The sequence below is a fragment of the Bos mutus genome, chromosome 24, assembly GCF_027580195.1.
Source record: "Bos mutus isolate GX-2022 chromosome 24, NWIPB_WYAK_1.1, whole genome shotgun sequence".
Classification (NCBI taxonomy): domain Eukaryota; kingdom Metazoa; phylum Chordata; class Mammalia; order Artiodactyla; family Bovidae; genus Bos; species Bos mutus.
The window spans coordinates 40,144,098-40,163,603 of NC_091640.1; the positions used below are offsets into that span (position 1 = coordinate 40,144,098).

The window sequence follows — 19,506 nt, forward strand, 5'->3', positions numbered from 1 at the left end:
CAGTTCTTAGTTGTAGAATTCGGTATCTAGTTCCCTGACCGGGGATCAAACCTGGGCCCCTACTCTGGGAGCACAGACTCTTACCCACTGGACCACCAGAGAAGTTCCTGAATAACTTTCTTCATATTCATGTCTGTATTTTTCAGCATTAATAAGAGAATAATCCTATTCAGGAGTTAAATTATAACAAAGATTTGGAAAAAATAAAAAGTAATTCCATGTAAGTTATTTAAGAGAAGAAGAAAGGAGAATGTCCTCTTCTTCATTTAATATGATGCTAAAACAGGAAAACTTTGTTTTATCTTGATTTAGCACCACAGAAAGGAAAGAGGAAGGGACTCTTAAAAACATAAGCATAACTTCTAACTGCACATGATTTTCACTTACTATCTTACAGAAAAGAGCTTTAAAATTCAAAAGGCCACTGGATTGGACACTATTTTACAGTTAAAGGTTAAAATGGCAAATATTATGTTATATCTTGTTTTGCAACAAAAATAATTCCTAGAAAGATTTAATTAAAACGTATTCTTCAACCAAAGCAAAATTAAACTGTCTTTAAAAAATTAAACCAGTTAAATTATCTGAAAAGTTCTTTTTTTGTGGCATGATCTTAAAACTTTCAACACTTGCCTTAAATAAAAAGTGCAATGCCAACATTATAGCTACAACTTCTGAAGTTTTAGTAAAATGTGAGATACTACTACTCACCTTTGTACCTTCATCCCATGGGCAGCTACTAGCATGGCCATAACAGATACACATTCCTCCAACAGAAATGTCTTTTATTGAATAATAATACTAAGGAAAAAGAAAGTTAAAAAAAAATTAAAACCTCTTCTATTTCAGTGCAAAGAAAATGACATCCACACAAATACCTCAGTTGCTATCGGTAATCAAAAACACACATATACCTTTTAAATCATATTTCATGCACAAATAAATATAAATAAAATATTTATGTTCAATTAAAGTAAATAATGTTCAAATTAGCTCATCAATAGAAACCAAGGGAGTTGAAAAAGAATTTCCCAACTTGGCTCCATCATAAACTGAGGCAGTCATATTCGAAACCTAGGCTACTGAAAACTCTAAAAATATTCCTAATTTGAATACAGCCCTATATAAACTACCCACTCCAGTATTCTGGCCTAGAGAATTCCATGGACTAGAGAAGTCCATGGAGTTGCAAAGAGTCATACATGACTGAGCGACTTTCACTTTTTCACTATATGAAAAGGATAACTCATGACCAAGTAGGCCTTATCCCAGGGGTGCAGAGTTAATTTAACATGTAAAAATCAATAAATGTGAATCACCATTTTAACAGAATAAAGGAGAAAAACTAAGATCCTTTCATTAGATGCAGGAAAAGCATTTTAAAGAAGGCAACACCATCCTTCAAAAAACTCAGCAAACCAGAAGCAGAAGCAAGCTTCTTCAGTCTAATAAAGGTGTGTCTATGGAAAACCTGGATCTAACTGTGGAAAGTTAAGCACTTTCCTCCTAAAATCGGCTCTCACCATTTCTAGTCAACATTTTAGTCACCCATACAGTTCAATAATGCAAGAAAAAGGGAGTCAAAGGCAAATAGAGGGCACAGTAAGACTGAACTATCTTTATTTGTAGATAAAATGATTGTGTACATAGAAAATCTATCAAAAGCTACAAGAATTTGTAAATCGGGATGAACAAAAATGAATTACACTTCTATATACTAGAATGAACAAATGGAAAACAAATTTTAGAAAGCAAGCCATTAACACTAACATTCAAAAACATGAAATACTTAAAAATAAACTGAACAAAAGATGGACGATAAACAGTAGATCAATGCCCAGAGGGGTGAAAGAAGTCAGACATAAGTGGAGAGGTATAGCACCTTTGTGAACTGGATGATCCAATACTACCAAAATGTCTTCCAAAATTCCTCCTAAATTGATCTATTTGATCTATGGAATCAATGGACTCCCAGCGAAGGTCTCAGCAGGCTTGCTTTCTTTCTTTCAGCAGAAATGTACAAACTGATTCTAAAACTCATAAGGAAACGCAATGAACTTGGAACAGCCTAACCAATCCTGGAGAACAACTGAAGTGGACTGTTACAATACCTGACGTCAAGACTTCTACAGTAATGGAGAAAGACCCTTATTGGCATAAAGATAGACAAACAGATCATCAGAACAGTGTCCAGAAATGCAGCCACAGTAATAAGGTCAAGTAATTTTCAACAGGCCACAAAATACTTCAAAGAAAAAAAGAATGTATATATTTTCAACAAGTCGTGTGGAACAATTGTATGTGCACATGGAGAATAAATCCATGTAACTTCTACCTTACACCAAATAAAAAATGAACAAGAATGGATAATAGGGGTGAAAACTAAAACTATAAAACTATTACAAAAAAGCATCAGAAAATATTTTTGTAAACTTGGGGTAAACAAGTATTTTTCAGAGAGGAATAGAAAGATTAATTCTGAGGAAAAAATGATAAATTGCATTTTATCAAAATTAAAACTTCTACTCATTGAAAGTCATAGTTAAGAAAGTGGATAAGCAAGAGACAGGACGGAGAATGGATTTTCAGTAGAGACACATCTGACAAAGGATTTGTACACAAGATATATAAAGATATTTATAACTCAGGAATAAAAATACAGCTAACCCAATTTAAAGATGGATAAAAATGTGATCAGATACAAATAAGCACAAACTCAACATAATTCTCAAGGAGATACAAATACCCAAGGAGACAATCCTCCATGCACTTCGGCACTGCTGAGGTGACAGTGACCGACACCCCAGTGTGGACATGTGTGGTGTACCCGGAGCCCTCACACACTGCTGCAGAATGGCATAGCTGCTTTTGATGTCTCAGTAAATTCCCCAAAATTAAACATACAGCTATCCTGTAACTTGGTTGTCCCATTCCTACTTTATCCAAGGGGTTTGAAAACGTCTGTCCCTACGAACCTTGTACATTTACTATACATATATCTCAAAGTTTAAACTTTTAAGTGGAAAAAAAACCAACAACCCAACAACTCTCACTTGCTTGGTCAGTCGTGGAGCCAGATCAGAATGAAGAAATGGCCACTACATCCCCTGCAAGACGATGTCATCGGATGAGTGGAGACAAGGGGGCCTGAGGACATCAGAACTTCTACCTCATTTAAAGTTGGCATTTAATGTTGTCAACAAAAATAAGAAAAAAGGCCAACCAGGGAAGAAATGTCTATTTCCCTTAAATGACATAAAGTTTTTCCATAGGTCAGGAGCCCAGCCTGACTTACTCGTCTGGTGACAATAGGGTCCAGGTCTTTAGGGTCCCGGTGGCTGAGGGTCATAAGATCGGCGTTGAGGGTTCGGATGCGCTGTAAACGCAGGCGGATGTATCGTGCAGAAGTGAAATCCAGCAACTTGGGTGAAAGATCGTCAGAGCTTGGTCTGCCATTGATTAACGACGTGTGAATCTAAAGATAAAACATTAAAATAAAGAAATATCCATTTTAAGCATTCCAAAAAAATGTAACTCTGATGGTTCAAATTCAGGACATAATCTTTACAGATATTATCTAAAATCAAAACAAATAACTAGGTTCTTATAGGAATCTAATGTTCATTGACACTTGTGAACAGCAATGATCACAACCCAAGTTCAGTTTATTAAAGTCATTCATTCTACTGTCTCAGGGATTGTAGGAAACCTTTAAACAAGAACACTTCTCCTGGTGTGATGAGAGCATTTTAACATGGATGTGCAGGCATCTGTGAACCAGAGTCTAAATGTCAAGAATAGACTGAGGAGAGTGGGAAAAGGTGCCTGGGAGCTTTGTAACTCCCACTCTCTCAACTCATCTCTGCTCTTGAAACAATGCAGGGCCTGCTGCAGAGTTCCTGTGTGAAAAAGCACTTTTTTGGGAGGGTTTTTGTGGTTTTAGCTCATTAAGGCATTCTATCAAGGCACGGCTAGGTTTTGATCACACTCTGATTTAATGATGTGTGTGCAGCCTGGGCATGTAGAGCACGGAACTGGAACACTTCATCAACCATATCCAACCCACAACACCCCCAGGGAGAGTGAGAACTTCCTGGAGAAAACTGGGAGCTCTATCAACAAATGTTGTTGCACTGGTGTCATGGGAAGGATCCTCCAGGGAGGACGTGATGAATTATTAAATCACAGCAGAGTGAAGTTGAGGGACCTTGAAGGGAAGAAGTCAATAAATAACATGTGTCGGGGGCAACATGAAGCATCAGTAGACAGCAGGCAATGATACCTCAGCTCCAGAATCTCAATAGTTAAAGATCTCTGTGATCTGCACCAGGAGAGATTTATTTTGAGTCCTCGGCTTTGGCTCCTACGACAGCTGTGTTGTCATTGGAGGTGGGGAAAAACAGACCTCCCAGCCGGTAGGCGGCGCCTTACCTCTCCGTGCTCAAGCGGCACCAGTCTGGAGTAATAGGAGGTGCAGATGACTTCGTCATCCGCCCTGTAGGTGGGCGGCCCCCGTCTCGGAGTGATGTTGTAATGCGTCAAACATTCCGTGTCACTGACCGCATAGTACTGCCAGGGGCTGAACTTGACACCATCCACAGAACGTTCCAAGATCCAGTTTCCAGGTCGAGGGGCATTAGCTGCCTTGATGATGACATAAGCGACCTGGAAGACCTGGAACAAAGCCATTGAAAAGTCTCAATCAATAATCAGCAACAAGTGCTCGGAAACCAAAGTGCCTCTTGAGAGCACTGCCATATGACGACTTCCAGTGTCTTTTACTGCTTTTGAAGATAACTGCTCATAAGTGTTCATCAGAGATGTATCTTGTAAATGTTTTGCTGGTGGCATTTGCTTTCAAAATATACTCAAACTGTTCACAAATGAATCTGTATTACTATTACTGTTATTAGCAGTGTACTTTTTAAAATACGTTTTGAGTGTGCTGTGTACCTTGTGGGATCTAGTTCCCCCATCAGACGTGGAACCTGTGCCCCTTGCATGGCAGCATGAAGTCTTAACCACTGGGCCACTAGGGAAGTCCCAATAATGTTAATAAGTGCCTGTTTCCTTGTTTTCAATGTCTTTTTCCAGCAGGATTCTTAATGGTCGTAGTTGCAATATATTTCACTAATAGTAGTGTTAAATGTATTTCTCGTACATTGATTTGGAGACAACACATCTGAACACGAGAAAAAAAGTCAACTCACTACACACCTATCATAATGGTTAAAATCCAGACCACTAACAACACGGAATGCTGGTGAGGTTGTGGAGTGACAGGAACTCTCATTCAGAGCTAGTGGAAATGCAAAATGCTGCAGCTACTTCAGAAGACAGTTTGGTGATTTCTTACGAAATTAAATATGATCTAACCATACAATGGTGTGATCACTCACCTAGAGTGATCATTCACATCTCGGAATGTGAAGTTAAGTGGGCCTTAGACAGCATCACTACAAACAAAGATAGTAGAGGTGATGGAATTCCAGTTGAGCTATTTCAAATCCTGAAAGACGATGCTGTGAAAATGCTGCACTCAATATGCCAGCAAATTTGGAAAACTCAGCAGTGGCCACGGGACTGGAAAAGGTCAGTTTTCATTCCAATCCCAAAGAAAGGCAATGCCAAAGAATGCTCAAACTACCGCACAATTGTACTCATCTCACATGCTAGTAAATTCTCCCAATAATGTTAATAAGTGCCTGTTTTCATACATACACACATCATATGCTCAAAATTCTCCAAGCCAGGCTTCAGCAATACATGAACCGTGAACTTCCAGTGTTCAAGCTGGTTTTAGAAAAGGCAGAGGAACCAGAGATCAAATTGCCAACATCCGCTGGATCATCAAAAAAGCAAGAGAGTTCCAGAAAAACATCCATTTCTGCTTTATTCATTATGCCAAAGCCTTTGACTGTGTGGATCACAATAAACTGTGGAAAATTCTGAAAGAGATGGGAATACCAGACCACCTGATCTGCCTCTTGAGAAACCTATATGCAGATCAGGAAGCAACAGTTAGAACTGGACATAGAACAACAGACTGGTTCCAAATAGGAAAAGGAGTACATCAAGGCTGTATATTGTCACCCTGCTTATTTAACTTACATGCAGAGCACATCATGAGAAACGCTGGGCTGGAAGAAGCACAAGCTGGAATCAAGATTGCTGGGAGAAATATCAGTAACCTCAGATATGCAGATGACACCACCCTAATGGCAGAAAGTGAAGAGGAACTAAAAAGCCTCTTGATGAAAGTGAAAGAGGAGAGTGAAAAAGTTGGCTTAAAGCTCAACATTCAGAAAACGAAGATCATGGCATCTGGTCCCATCACTTCATGAGAAATAGATGGGGAAACAGTGGAAACAGTGTCAGACTTTATTTTTTGGGGCTCCAAAATCACTGCAGATGGTGATTGCAGCCATGAAATTAGAAGACGCTTACTCCTTGGAAGGAAAGTTATGACCAACCTAGATAGCATATTCAAAAGCAGAGACATTACTTTGCCAACAAAGGTCCATCTAGTCAAGGCTATGGTTTTTCCAGTGGTCATGTATGGATGTGAGAGTTGGACTGTGAAGAAAGCTGAGTGCCGAAGAATTGATGCTTTTGAACTGTGGTGTTGGAGAAGACTCTTGAGAGTCCCTTGGACTGCAAAGAGATCCAACCAGTCCATCCTAAAGGAGACCAGTCCTGGGTGTTCATTGGAAGGACTGATGTTGAGGCTGAAACTCCAATACTTTGGCAACCTCATGGGAAGAGTTGACTCATTGGAAAAGACCTTGATGCTGGGAAGGATTGGGGGGAGGAGGAGAACGGACGACACAGGATGAGATGGCTGGATGGCATCACCGACTAGATGCACATGAGTCTGGGTGAACTCCGGGAGTTGGTTTTGGACAGGGAGGCCTGGCATGCTGTGATTCATGGGGTCACAAAGAGTCGGACATGACTGAGCAACTGAACTGTACTGAACCATACAATCTAACAATCATGCTCCTTGGTATTTACCCAAAGGACTTGAAAACTTCCACAGGTGAATGGATAAAGGAGGTGTGATGTCCATACAACAGAATATTATTCAGTACTAATAATTTTAAAAATTGACCTCTAATGCCCCAAAAAGACATAGAGGAACCTTAAATGAATATTGCTAAGTGCAAGAAGCCAGTCTGAAAAGGCTACGTACTGGATGAGTCCAACTACATATGACCTCTGGGCTTGTTGGTTTTCTGTTTTTTGTCTTAAGCCTCTCCCCATCTTAGCCCTCACCAATTCCAGGAACACAATTCCTCAAAATTAACCCACCATAAACCAAAATATTTTACTTTCATCTACTGAACTATTCCCTGGGAAGGACAGTTCTATCTCATTATAATAACTTTGTTCACCTACAAGAAACTCCCCCCAATAAAGCACACCCCCTGTTTCTAAAGCATATTAAAAGCAAAATAATGTTATTGGATTTCAGTAATGAGGAAAATCAAGAACTGCTTGTATCCAGAACTGAATGTCCGTGTTTAAAAATCTAGAACCATCTTCATCAATTTAAATCACTTACAGTAATTAAAATAAGGCAAACACTATTCTGCTGGAGCATAAACATCTCAAGAAAATTCTCCTATGAACATAATTACATGGCTTTTTCTTTGGGGGTTTTTTTAACATTTCCCCAATTTTGTAATTCATATATTCTATCATTTATATGCTTTTTGATTTACTATATTTTGTTTGCTCGGTTGCTTAGTTGTGCCCGACTCTTTGAGACCCATGGACTATACAGCCTGTCAGGCTCCTCTGTCCATGAAATTCTCCAGGGAAGAATACTGCAGCAGGTTGCCATTTCTTCTTCAGGGGATTTTCCTGACCCAGGAATCAAACCCCAGTCTCCTTTGTCTCCTGCATTGCAGGCAGGTTCTTTACCTGTGGAGCCACAGCACTTGCTGTGGCTGAGAACAAGTTAAGTGCTTTATTAGAACTACTAGCACTTCAAACCTTTCTAACTATATTCTTCTCATGAAATACGTACTGTTACTCCCGCTACTTTACAGATGAGGAAACTGAGGCATAGAAAGATTAAGTAATCTTCCCAGCATCTCACAGGTACTAAAATGTAAACCACGCTTCTGCAGGTTGCAAGCGAAAAGAATGAAACCCTGAGCTGAGCAACAAGTGAACACCAACCCAGTGTTCCAAATCTCTGACCTCAACCAGCAGCAATTGTTTCAATATCATGTTCTTGTGCTTTCATCAGACCCTTGTTGGCTTTTAGACAGAGGTCAGTCACGTGTCACAGAATGATATCCAATGGCAGAGCAAACATACTGGGCAAACTTTAGGACAAATCATTTAAGTATCTTGATCAAGGCCTTCAGGTATGACGCTGGGCGTTGTTCTCACAATCTCTGAGTAGTTCCCCAGCTGGAGACTGGGAAACAAACCAAAGCTAAGGGATTATGAGATGTAAATCCGCAAAAGTGGAAGAGGGGGCTATGAAGCATCTAGATGCAATATGTTAAATCACGTTACTGGCAGAAACGTCTCCCCAAAATCCAAATGCTGAAGTCCTAACCCCTAGTACCTCAGAATGGGACTGTATCCGGATAGAGGTTAAAGAGTTAATCAAGGCCAAGGGAGGTCATAAGCCTGTCTGACTGGTGTGCTTTTAGGAAGAGACGATTAGGACCCATACACACACATGGAGGGTCAACCCTGTGAGGACACAGTGAAAAGATGGCCATCTGCAAGCCTAGAGTGGAGGTCTCAGACGGAACTGACTCTGCCAGCACCTTGATCTTGAACTCCCAGTTCCCAGAACTCTGCTAACACATTTCTGCTGTTTAAACCCCCAGGTCTTCTGTATGGGCTATAGCAGCCCTAAGCAAATGAACACAAGCTTGTCTAATTCACCCGTTGTGTGCTGACAAACAGGTCTTAGCACCTAATATAAAAAAAAGTGAGGCTTCTTTGTTAATATATAGAACCTTTGCCCAAATGAAATCCATGACATTTCTGTTGCCGCTCTTTAGCATGGTTGACTGAACTGCCTTGTCTCTCCATATAAGGTTGGCTGAACACAAATTGATGACACAGGGCTTTCACTACATTCAGCGTCACTGAGGTCTTGCCAAAACCTGTAGCTGATACAGCCACTTTCAAATCCACTTTCATCAGGGTTTTCCACCGAGTGGCCTTTGTTAATGATCGCTGGAATGCACATCAACAGTGCCACATAAATAAAAGTACACGCACACCCAACACCACTTTCGACACAGGAATCCAGACAGGAACTTTCATGTGGGCCTCAATCTTTAATGTATTAAATCCACCTCAGGCGCAGAGGTAAGAACAATACACGGAGCCTAATTCTCCAGCATCAGGGCTCAGCCTCACATGTGCTGGGGAGGCCAAGCGTCTCTGCTCCCGGGAAAGCTCAGCTGTGTAACTGCAGGGGCCCAGATGCCACACGGGACCCCGGCTGGAAATTCTGCCCACAAGCACGTATCTGCCTCCCAGGCCATAGTGAAACAGTGGATGGAGGACTGCTTTCTCTTACCCAGTGGGAACGACCTTTTCATAGGCAAAAGAGATTTAGATTTTTTTTTAAGTTTTTTGCTTGTTTGTTTTGTAAATTTTCATTCATTTTATTTATTTTTGGCTGCACTGGGCCTTCATTGCCATGTGCATTCTTAACCACTGAACCACCTGTGAAGCCCAAAAGAGATTTCGTTTTGTAGTCAAATTACATTTTAGAAAAGAGATAGTTCAGTCTATTTGATAAATCATACTGTTCATTTGGGACTTCCCTGGTGGCACGGTGGCAAAGAATCCACTGGCCAATGCAGGACACACAGGTTCCATCTTTGGGTTGGGAAGATTCCCCGGAGAAGGAAATGGCAACCCACTCCAGTATTCTTGCCCGGAGAATCCCAAGGACAGAGGAGCCTGGCAGGCTATAGTCCATGGAGTTGCAAAAGAGTCGGCCACGACTGAGCAACTGAGTGACTATGACAATTTCTCAACTATTCTTATAAAACTGGTGAATCTGTGCTTTGTAAAAGTGTATTTCTTTGGATATTATAGGAAAATAAAATTCAGAGTGATCATTTGAGCTAATATTTATTACTTAAGAATAAAGAAACAATTATTTACCAGAAGGCTAATTACTAATGCAGCTATGATTCCCTTCTGGTTTTACAGCATATGTATCCCGAAGTAGCTTGTCAGTTGATAATGACGTAAAACAGCATCAAACACTCGGCAGAACGAGAGGAGTTTGGGTCTTGGACCTTTACTTGGTGTGTAGGATCCACAGGATTCACATTTTAGGTAAATCTCTAATGGACAGTGATCTTAAAATATCGTTTCTATTTGATGCTAGTGACTGTTATACTGTTATTGCCTCATTTTAGGACCAGTACCCAAAACGAACAGACAAAAGGACTTGACTTCATGAATGAGATGAGAAGTGTGAAATAAAAGAGGCTTGTTTCTCTTTAAATCTGCTGCTGTCATTAGAAGTGCAGGGTAAACAGGTCAGAATCCACTGTCTTTTCCCATCTTTCTTTTCTTCTTGTTTTTTCTTTTTATGGAGGTGAGGAGGGACTAGCTACTTATAGTGGCAAATGTAGATCAAATAGATTTCTTTTCTGAAAATTCTTAAGCTTCCTGTCTCAGAAAATCAAGGTTGGCTCATTCTGGAACCAAGTTCAGATTCTCCACATAGACACAGGAAAAGCCAGGGTGAGAAAGCTGAGGAGCAAGGAAGGAAGGGCAGAGAGGGGCCCATTGCATAATTAAAAGGGAACCGGGACCAGTTACCTGGGGATGGGAAACGGGTAATTAAACCCCTGCAGGAGAAGTTCTGTTTTTCATCAAATAGGAAAGCTCTTTCTAAAAGAGCCCACAGGTAAGGAGTCTCAGGGTTCACGACCCCTTGGTTCCATCTCAGGATGACTCAGGGTATTATTTCCAAGGATACGTGTTGAGCCCCATGAAGAATCAAAACTGGAAGTACTAGGTTGGTCTCCATCCCTTGTCTCATGGATCTCTCTGTAGAAATGCTTCTAGCATTTAATTTCTCCAAGCATTCTGGGAAGATCTGGCTAAGTTTTGTGGGAGATGAACTGGAACAACCTCAAAAGCACAGCCAGGAAGGTCCCCAAATGCTCTTTGTGGAGATCTTCACTACTTCTCCCCACCTGGAGATCCTGGGTGACAGCTGAGCCCAAGAATGAGATAAACCCACATGGGAAATGCAGGTACCAACCCTTCTAGGACCTGAGAAACCTAAAAAGCACCTTTCCTGTCCCCAGACTCCTGACCACCCATCACCCAGGGACACAGGTTTTCACCCAGGAACATCTCAGCCTTTGAAATACACTGGACTTTCTCCCCCAGACGCAGTGCCATTTGTTCGTGTTGGAACAGAGTGGGAGGTCAATACCAGTCCCTCCTTCCCTCCCGACCATGGAAGCAGTCTCGGGAATCCATCATGGAGACTGGAGGAAGTCAGGGATGATCCAGGAAAAAACAGAGCTGGAGGTGGTGGCATAGAAGGTGGCTGCAGAGGCCAGCCCGACACTCAGCCTCTGACGTCACAGGCTAAGAGACACATGCCCGCCCGCTTGGTAACCTTGTCCTGGGGCCAGGACCTGTTCCTCCTGAGAACAGCCTGCCCAGGAGGAGAAGCGCAGAGCCAGATGGAGCCCAGAGGGACGGGTCAGCTCGGCTCCCTGTTAGAAAAACAACAGCCCCTCTCCTGGGAAGGGGTGGGAAGGCAGAGCTGCTGCTGCCAGAGATGTCCCCACCCCTCTCCACCAACACCCTCCCCAGGACACAGGAGGCTGAGAGCAAAGGATGCTTCTAACACCCTTTCACTGGAGACTCATTCTGTAGACACTGAACGTCTGCTCCGTATTAGTAACAGGACTGTGTCAGGGGCCATGAAGACAGCGCTGAAGTGGGGGACATGGTCATCAGTGTGGCCTGGATGCCCTGATGGGCAGACAGGTGGGCCAGGGCCCCAGAAGGACAGAAGGTGATCAGGATGTCTGGGGGGGGGTGCCCTCGTCTGGAGAAGCGGTAGGGTCAGGGAAGGTTTCTCTGAAGGATCTCTGGAAAGAGAGGGAGACATCTAGGGGAGGAGAGAAAGCTGCTGGGGGACAGGAAGCTGGGACCCTACAGGGCCAGAGCACGGAGGTGAGACACAACGGGAGGCCCAGCTGGCTTGAGCGTTGAGATGGGAAGGGAGCAGACAGGACAGGGCTCTTTGCAGAACGTTCAAAGTTCTTGACCATTTGAAGACCCTGAACCAGGGAGAGTTACCAGGTCACCAGGGATGAGAAGAAGACGGAATTGGATGCTGGTGCCAGGAAGTCGTGATGGTGGTGACAAAGCAAAGACCAAGACTAAAGTGGAGAAAAAGCCAGTGAGCCTTAAAGAGTTTTCCTAAAGGTCTAATGTGAGTGAGAAAGAAAAACGTGGAGGCCCAGCAAGGTTTTCCAGCTTTGGCCAGACACCTCAGGAAGACAGGACAAGTCTCCCTCGTGTGGCCTCAAAGCCACCACTCCCCTCTTCTGTCCTCAGTCCCAGAGAATTTCTGGCTGAAAATACTTGAAAACTTCCTTTCACTTCCTCTCCTGGTCCTCAGGCTGACCTATGGTGCCCAGGAGATTCAGCAGCAGTTAGAAGCAGACGGCCCCACAGCCCTCTGCTCAGCCCTCATCGTGAGAAAACAGTCCCATCGCTCCCTAAAAGTAAAAGGGGCCCCTAATCATTAAGCCTCACAAATCCAACTGGCAATATCGTCTAGAGAAACCGTGCGAATCTGCACCTGACCGGGTCCATTAAACATTAACCTTTGAGTTACACATTGACAGCCCCTGGACACAGTGATTATGTGCTTCTTTCCGTTGGTCACTAAATCTAGCTGAATCGCTTATAGTATCAGCCCTAGAGAGATTAGAAAGCATTTTTTTGTTTCTGCAAGATTTCACTCAGTACGTGGAACCTTGATCCACATCCTATTTGAAGATTCCCATCTTTCTTTAGGAACCTCTAACTTCACGGAACATCTAGAATTTCTCAGGCGTCGACTTGACAAACCGTTACACTTAAAAACTGCTAAATAAATGTCTTATACGGGAAGGCTTTTGTTTATTTAAAAAATGTGGTGGGAATGTAAATTGATGTAGCCATTACAGAAAACAATATGGCGATTCCTCCAAAAATTACGGCTAAATGGTTAAACAGGGGCTTCCCTGGTGGCTCAGTGGTGGAGAGTCTGCCTGCCAATGCAGGGGACACGGGTTCGATCCCTGCTCTGGGAAGAGTCCACATGCCACACGGAGCAACTAAGCCGGTGTGCCACAACTACTGAGCCTGTGCCCTGGAGTCCAGGTGCCACAACTATGAAGCCCGCACACCCTAGAGCCTGTGCTCCAGAGCAAGGAAGACCACCATGGGAAGGGCCTGCAGACCACAGCTGGAGAGCTGCCCACACAGCAGTGAAGACCTGCACAGCCATAAATAAATCAATAATAAATGAAATGTTCAAAGCAATAAAATAAATGGCTAAACAAGCTCTGGGATACAGTGGACTATTATTGAGCCTAAAAAGGGAATGAAATTCTGATACACACTACAACATGGATAAAACTGGAGGACATTATGTTAAATGAAGTCAGCTGGACACAAAAGGACAAATACTATATGATTCCACTCATACGAGTTGTGGAGAATAATCAAACTCATGGAGATGAAAATTAGAACTGTGGAAAACTGGAGCTGGGGAGGGGAGGAAGGATGGGGATTAGTGTTTAATGAGGACAGTGTTTCAGTTAGCCAAGATGAAAAGCTCCAGAGGTAGATGGTGGTGATGGTTACACACAGTGTGAATGCCAGTGAACCCAGAAATGGTTAAAACGGTAATTTTAGGTTATGTATGTTTTACCACAAGAGAAAAAAAGATATGAAACTAGGTAGAGAAAAGTGAATGATACAAAGACTCAATTGTTTTGGGGAAAATGGAGATTTCTAAATAGAGCATGATTAGGAACCAACCCTTGTTTATTCATTTATTTTTTCCAACCTTTGTTTAGAAATTGGAAAAGACCCTGATGCTGGGAAAGACTGAAGGCAGGAGGATAAGGGGAAGACAGAGGATGAGATGGTTGGATGGCATCACTGATTCAATAGACATGAGTTTGAGCAAACTCTGGGAGATAGTGGAGGACAGGGAAGCCTGGCATGTTGCAGTCCATGGGGTGGCAAAGAATCGGATATGACTGAGTGACTGAACCAAAATAACAGGAACCAAGTCTGGAGCAGCCCACCGAGTAGTCTGGAGGGCAGGCCAGCAGCTCAGAGGGGATGATGAAGTCCTGTCTTTCTTCCAGCCCTAGTTCTGTCAGGCTCTTACTAAGCCCTGGCAAGGCCTGATGGCTTCACAAAATACAGAATCGGAGGACAAACATTAGGGTTTGAGTGTGAAAGAAGGCTTCTGCATGACGTGACTGGAGACCCACAACTCAGAGGCGGGCTCTCCTCCTGGTGATGTTTCCTATGTGTCGGGCTGACTTCTGGGCAGTCCCGCTCCTCGCCTGGTCCTAGAGTCTGGTTCAAGGTTGTAAATGATCCTAAATGGTCGCCACCTCAGTGGAAACCTAAGAAACGGTTATTTCATGGGCTTTCTCGTGCTTCTAGCACATGAAGCACAAAGATAAATATCTTCTGATTACATGTCATAAAATAGTAGAGAAAAGAGAAATTTTTAAGTTATAAGACTGGAAATTCCCAACAGTCACCTACTTGTCAGAGGAAAGATCTTGGAAACTATTAAAGCTACATTAGCTCAGTCACTTTATGATTTCACTTTAAAAACAATGATGAAGAATAACCCAAATTTGATTAAAAAAAAAAACAACTCTTATGTGGGGATATATGGGAACTCACTTTCCACTCAATTTTTCTCCAAATCTAAAACTTTGCTACAAAAGAAAGTCTACTAATTAAACACACACACACACCCAAAACAAAGACAGAGCTATCTGCACACGTTGCAGTGACTATCATCTACTCTTAAGAAAGCATAAGCCACTGCAGCTGGTGCACAGAAACTGATGAGTGGCTTTCAGGTTTCACCAAGCTTCTCAGGTGTGTGGGCATCCCAGCTAATTATCTGCAGCTTTTAATCTGATCTCCCAGTTTTCCCAGGCTTCATTTCCATACCTTATGGGGCATGGAGGCCACCAGGCCAGGGCAAGCCAGTGCCTCCACATACCTGAGCACAGATATCAAAGGAGCACAGGTCTGAATGCCTTGGTACAAGCAGGCGGCTGCCTCAGTCCCTAAGAGTTTCCATCTTTGTCATGACTTCGGCAGCGTCATCATCTCACTAAGACCAACGCTTGCAGAGTCAGATTTCCAGAATTAATCCCCACCAGTGCGCTAAAAAAGGTAACGCTTTGTGATTTATTGCTGTTCAGTCGCTAAGTCATATCTGACTCCTTGTGACTGCATGGACTATAGCATGCCAGACTTTCCTATCCTCCACCATCTCCCGGAGTTTGCTTGAACTCATATCCATCGAGTTGGTGATGCCATCCAACCATCTCATCCTCTGTCGACCCCTTCTCCTCCTGCCGTCAATCTTTCTCAGCATCAAGGTCTTTTCCAATGAGTTGTCTCTTTGCATCAGGTGGCCAAAGTCTTGGAGCTTCAACTTCAGCATCAATACTTCCAATGAATATTCAGGGTTGATTTCCTTTAGGATTGACTGCTTTGATCTTGCTGTCCAAGGAACTCTGACTGGTGATTAATAGATTTCAATTTCTTACAATCCAGAGAAAGAGACTCACAAACTTAGAGATGGAACTTTTCGTTGCCAGAGGGAAGGATGTGGGGAAAGGAGAGTTAGGGAGTTTGGGATGGACATGCACACACTGCTGTATTTAAAATGAATAACCAACAAAGACTTACTGTAGAGCACAGAGAACTCTGCTCAATATTAAGTGGCAGCCTGGATGGGAGGGGAGTCTGGGGGAGAATGGGTGCATGTATATACATATATGGCTGAGTCGCTCTGCTGTGCACCTGAAATTATTACAGCATTGTTAACCAGCTATACTCCAATATAAAATAAAAATTTGTTTTAAAAATATGTTTTCCAGGATTCAGGCTTAAAATGATCGATCCACTTGTATTCTCTACACCACATGCATTATTCACAATAAGTAATATAACTATGAATCTACACGTTCTTTAGATTTCTCCCATCATAGGTGTGAAACAATAAATAGGAAAACATTTTATAAAATGCAAAGTAGGGATGTTAGGTACCACTATCGGACTTTTGATCACCCTCCTTAAGTACCATAGCTATTCTCCTGACAACTGGCACCTCTCAAAAGGATAGTATTTAGAGTTCATTCAATTTTGTTCTCTTTTGTTATGACTTGAAAATTCTTTCCTGCCTCTTACAACCATATTCAAAGATTAAAACTGTCACCACCATTTGACAAAACCTTTGCTTGGACAGAGATGAATAATCATGGCATAATTTATATCTATGAAGGTGATCAACAATATCAGACAAACATTGTTAAGCATCTGAATTCAGCTCAGTGCTCCCAAATTTGTGTTCAGTAAAGTAACAAAATGCAAATAAATGAATATACATTATATCCAAATGAATGAAAATTCCCTGCTATTCAATAAACAAAGAACAAAAAAAGAAACTGTTAGCATCTGTGCTACTAAGGGGTTATGAGACACACCTTTCATTCACTGCTAGTGAGTGTATAAACTGAGCAGTATTTTTGAATGTGCACCTCACTGTATGTAAACCGTGTGTCCATGGAATTCTCCAGGCAAGAATACTGGACTAGATTGCCATTTCCTTCTATAGGGGATCTTCCTGACCCAGGGATCGAACCCGGGTCTCCTACATTGCAGGTGGATTCTTTACCATCTGAGCTACCAGGGAAGCCCGTATGTAAACTATATATCTCAGTAAAAAGAAAATTGAAAGATATCCATTATGATCACACTGGATGGACTATTTTAGTGCCACAAACAGGCCTTTCCTGTGCCACTGTCTCCTGGGCACCCTTCCCTCACCCAGTCCTGCATTTGGGTTGTTTCTCTGATGCCCTCAAGCTTCCCAAGTGGCTCAGATGGTAAAGAATCTGCCTATAATGTGGGAAACCAGGGTTCGATTCCTGGGTCAGGAAGATCCTCTGGAGGAGGAAATGGCAACCCAGTCCAGTATTCTTGCCCAGGGAATGCCATGGACAGAGGAGCCTGGTGAGCCACAGTTCATGGGTTCCCAAAGAGTCGGACACGACTGAGTGAACTAACACTTCCACTTTCTGATGCCCTCAGCTGTTCTTCCTACCTATACCCCAAGCCTGCTCAACCCTCACATCCCCCAAACCACTCATCTGCTTCCTTGCCTCTCTCCCCTGCTAGCCCAGAAGCCCCTGAAGGCCAAGATCAACCTTAAACGACAATTTAAGATACAGTGACCATATCTACATTTATATGGAACCAAGATAAACCAACTGTTTGCTGATTACTTTCCTGGGATGTGGCCATTGAATCCCAGGATTCATCAAGGAATCCTGAGATGTCAGCCCTTCAGAAGCAGATGTCATGAGACATAGACAGTGTTCTCAGATATGCTGGAATGGATCAGAAGATAATTCCTGGCTGTTAGCATCACAAGTGATTTTTTTTTTAAGTTTTTTCTTATGTTAAATATTTTCTGCTTCTATATCAGAATAAAGGAGTTCTGCATAGAGAGGTCCATTGAAGGCATTAAAAGCATGTGAGATATTTTAAAATACAGCAGAGGTATTCATGAGCTACTTTTTTTTTCACTTTGCTACAGCTTTCCTTTTAAAGATGAAGACGTTAGATGTTACCATTTGAATACATTGCTAAGTAAAAGCAGGGGGAAAAAAAAGTTAAAAGCAAACACAAGAATGGATTCCAAAATATATTTTTCAAAGAAAAATTTCTTCAGAAATTAAAACATCTTTTTTTTTTTTTGGCTTTACTATCACAGGAAGAAATAATTCCAGAACAGACCTCCCTTTCTTTCCATAAATATACAAAAAGCTTTATTTTGAAGCCAAAACAGTTGGAGATAGGAAAGTATATTTTGACAGAGTCCTGCAAAATTCTCTTCACTCACTTTCTAAAATCCTCCCAAGGCTGATCTAAGAAGCCCCGTAGAGCAAGCAAGACTAACAGTACAGCCAACATTCTGCCATTTAAATCAGGAAAATAAAAAGGGGGGACCTTTGGTAAACTAAGTTGTGTTAACTGGAAAAATGGTTACGCTTGACTATTTGGCAAACCACCATTGATGACACACATTGGATAAAGCTTAAAAATAAATCTTGTCAGGAAAGGAAACTCCACATATGCCCTCAATTATGTTCATATATTAAAAAGCAGAGACATCACTTTGTCAACAACAGTCTGGATAGTCAAAGCTATGGTTTTTCCAGGAGTCATGTACAGATGTGAGAGTTGGACCATAAAGAAAGCTGAGCACTGAAGAATTGATGCTTTTGAACTGTAGTGCTGGAGAAAATTCTTGAGAATCCCTTGGACAGCAAGGAGATGAAACCAATCATAAAGGAAATCAACCCTGAATATTCATGGAAAGGACTGATGCTGAAACTGAAGCTCCAATTCTTTGGCCACCTGGTGCAAAGAGCTGACTCACTGGAAAAGACCCTGATGCTGGGAAAGACTGAAGGCAAAAGGAGAAGATGGCAGCAGAGCACGAGATGGTTGGATGGCATCACCAACCCAATGGACATGAGTTGGAATAAACTCAGATACTGGAGGACAGAGGAGCCTGAGGTACTGCAGTCCATGGGATCACAAAGAATCAAACTCGACTTAGCAACTGAACAACAACAAATTCAGCTCACTTATCATTAACATTGAACAATTTAAGGTGCATCGTCTGTATCTCCACTTGGTCCTACAGCTCTTTATGTCGCCTAAATATAAAGGCATAGCCCCTAAAAGGTAAGCTATGGGAGATCAGCAGAGAGAAGCCTCTTTTCAGAAGTGTGAGGCAGTGGGGGTTCAGAGACATCTCAGAGTGGTTACCCCTCTTCCTGTGAAAGGCTGGGGTTGCCCTTTGTTTACTCCACTTGAATCTCAGCCAACTTCAGGGACTGGGAAGTCCACACAGTAAAGAGGGAAATTCTGAGTGGCACTGAGGCCAGGTCCTAAAGGGACGCAACTTCTGTCGCTTTCTCTGGAACACCTGTGCTGGAGCCCTGAACTGCCCGCTTACAACCTGCCTTAGGGCTGCCATGCTGTGAGGAAGCCCCTAGCCCACAAGGAGAGTTCACAAGGAGGAGCCCTGAGACCATATGAAGGGAGAGCCTTGGCCAGCCCTCCCCCCAGCTGCCCCAGTGCTGCCTCCCCAGCTGCCCAGACCTCTCCCTCGCTTCTCAGACACCCCCCCCTCAA

At 42.5% G+C, this 19,506-nt stretch overlaps 1 protein-coding gene across 1 annotated transcript in view; it reads right to left on the reverse strand.

The window, feature by feature from the left end:
- LAMA1 (laminin subunit alpha 1) overlaps window positions 1-19,506 on the reverse strand; it is a 124,921-nt gene that overhangs the window by 78,403 nt on the left and 27,012 nt on the right. Inside the window, 3 exon segments of the mRNA XM_070361981.1 lie at window positions 712-801; window positions 3,296-3,475; window positions 4,432-4,674. Of these exon segments, the coding sequence (XP_070218082.1) occupies window positions 712-801; window positions 3,296-3,475; window positions 4,432-4,674 (513 nt within the window).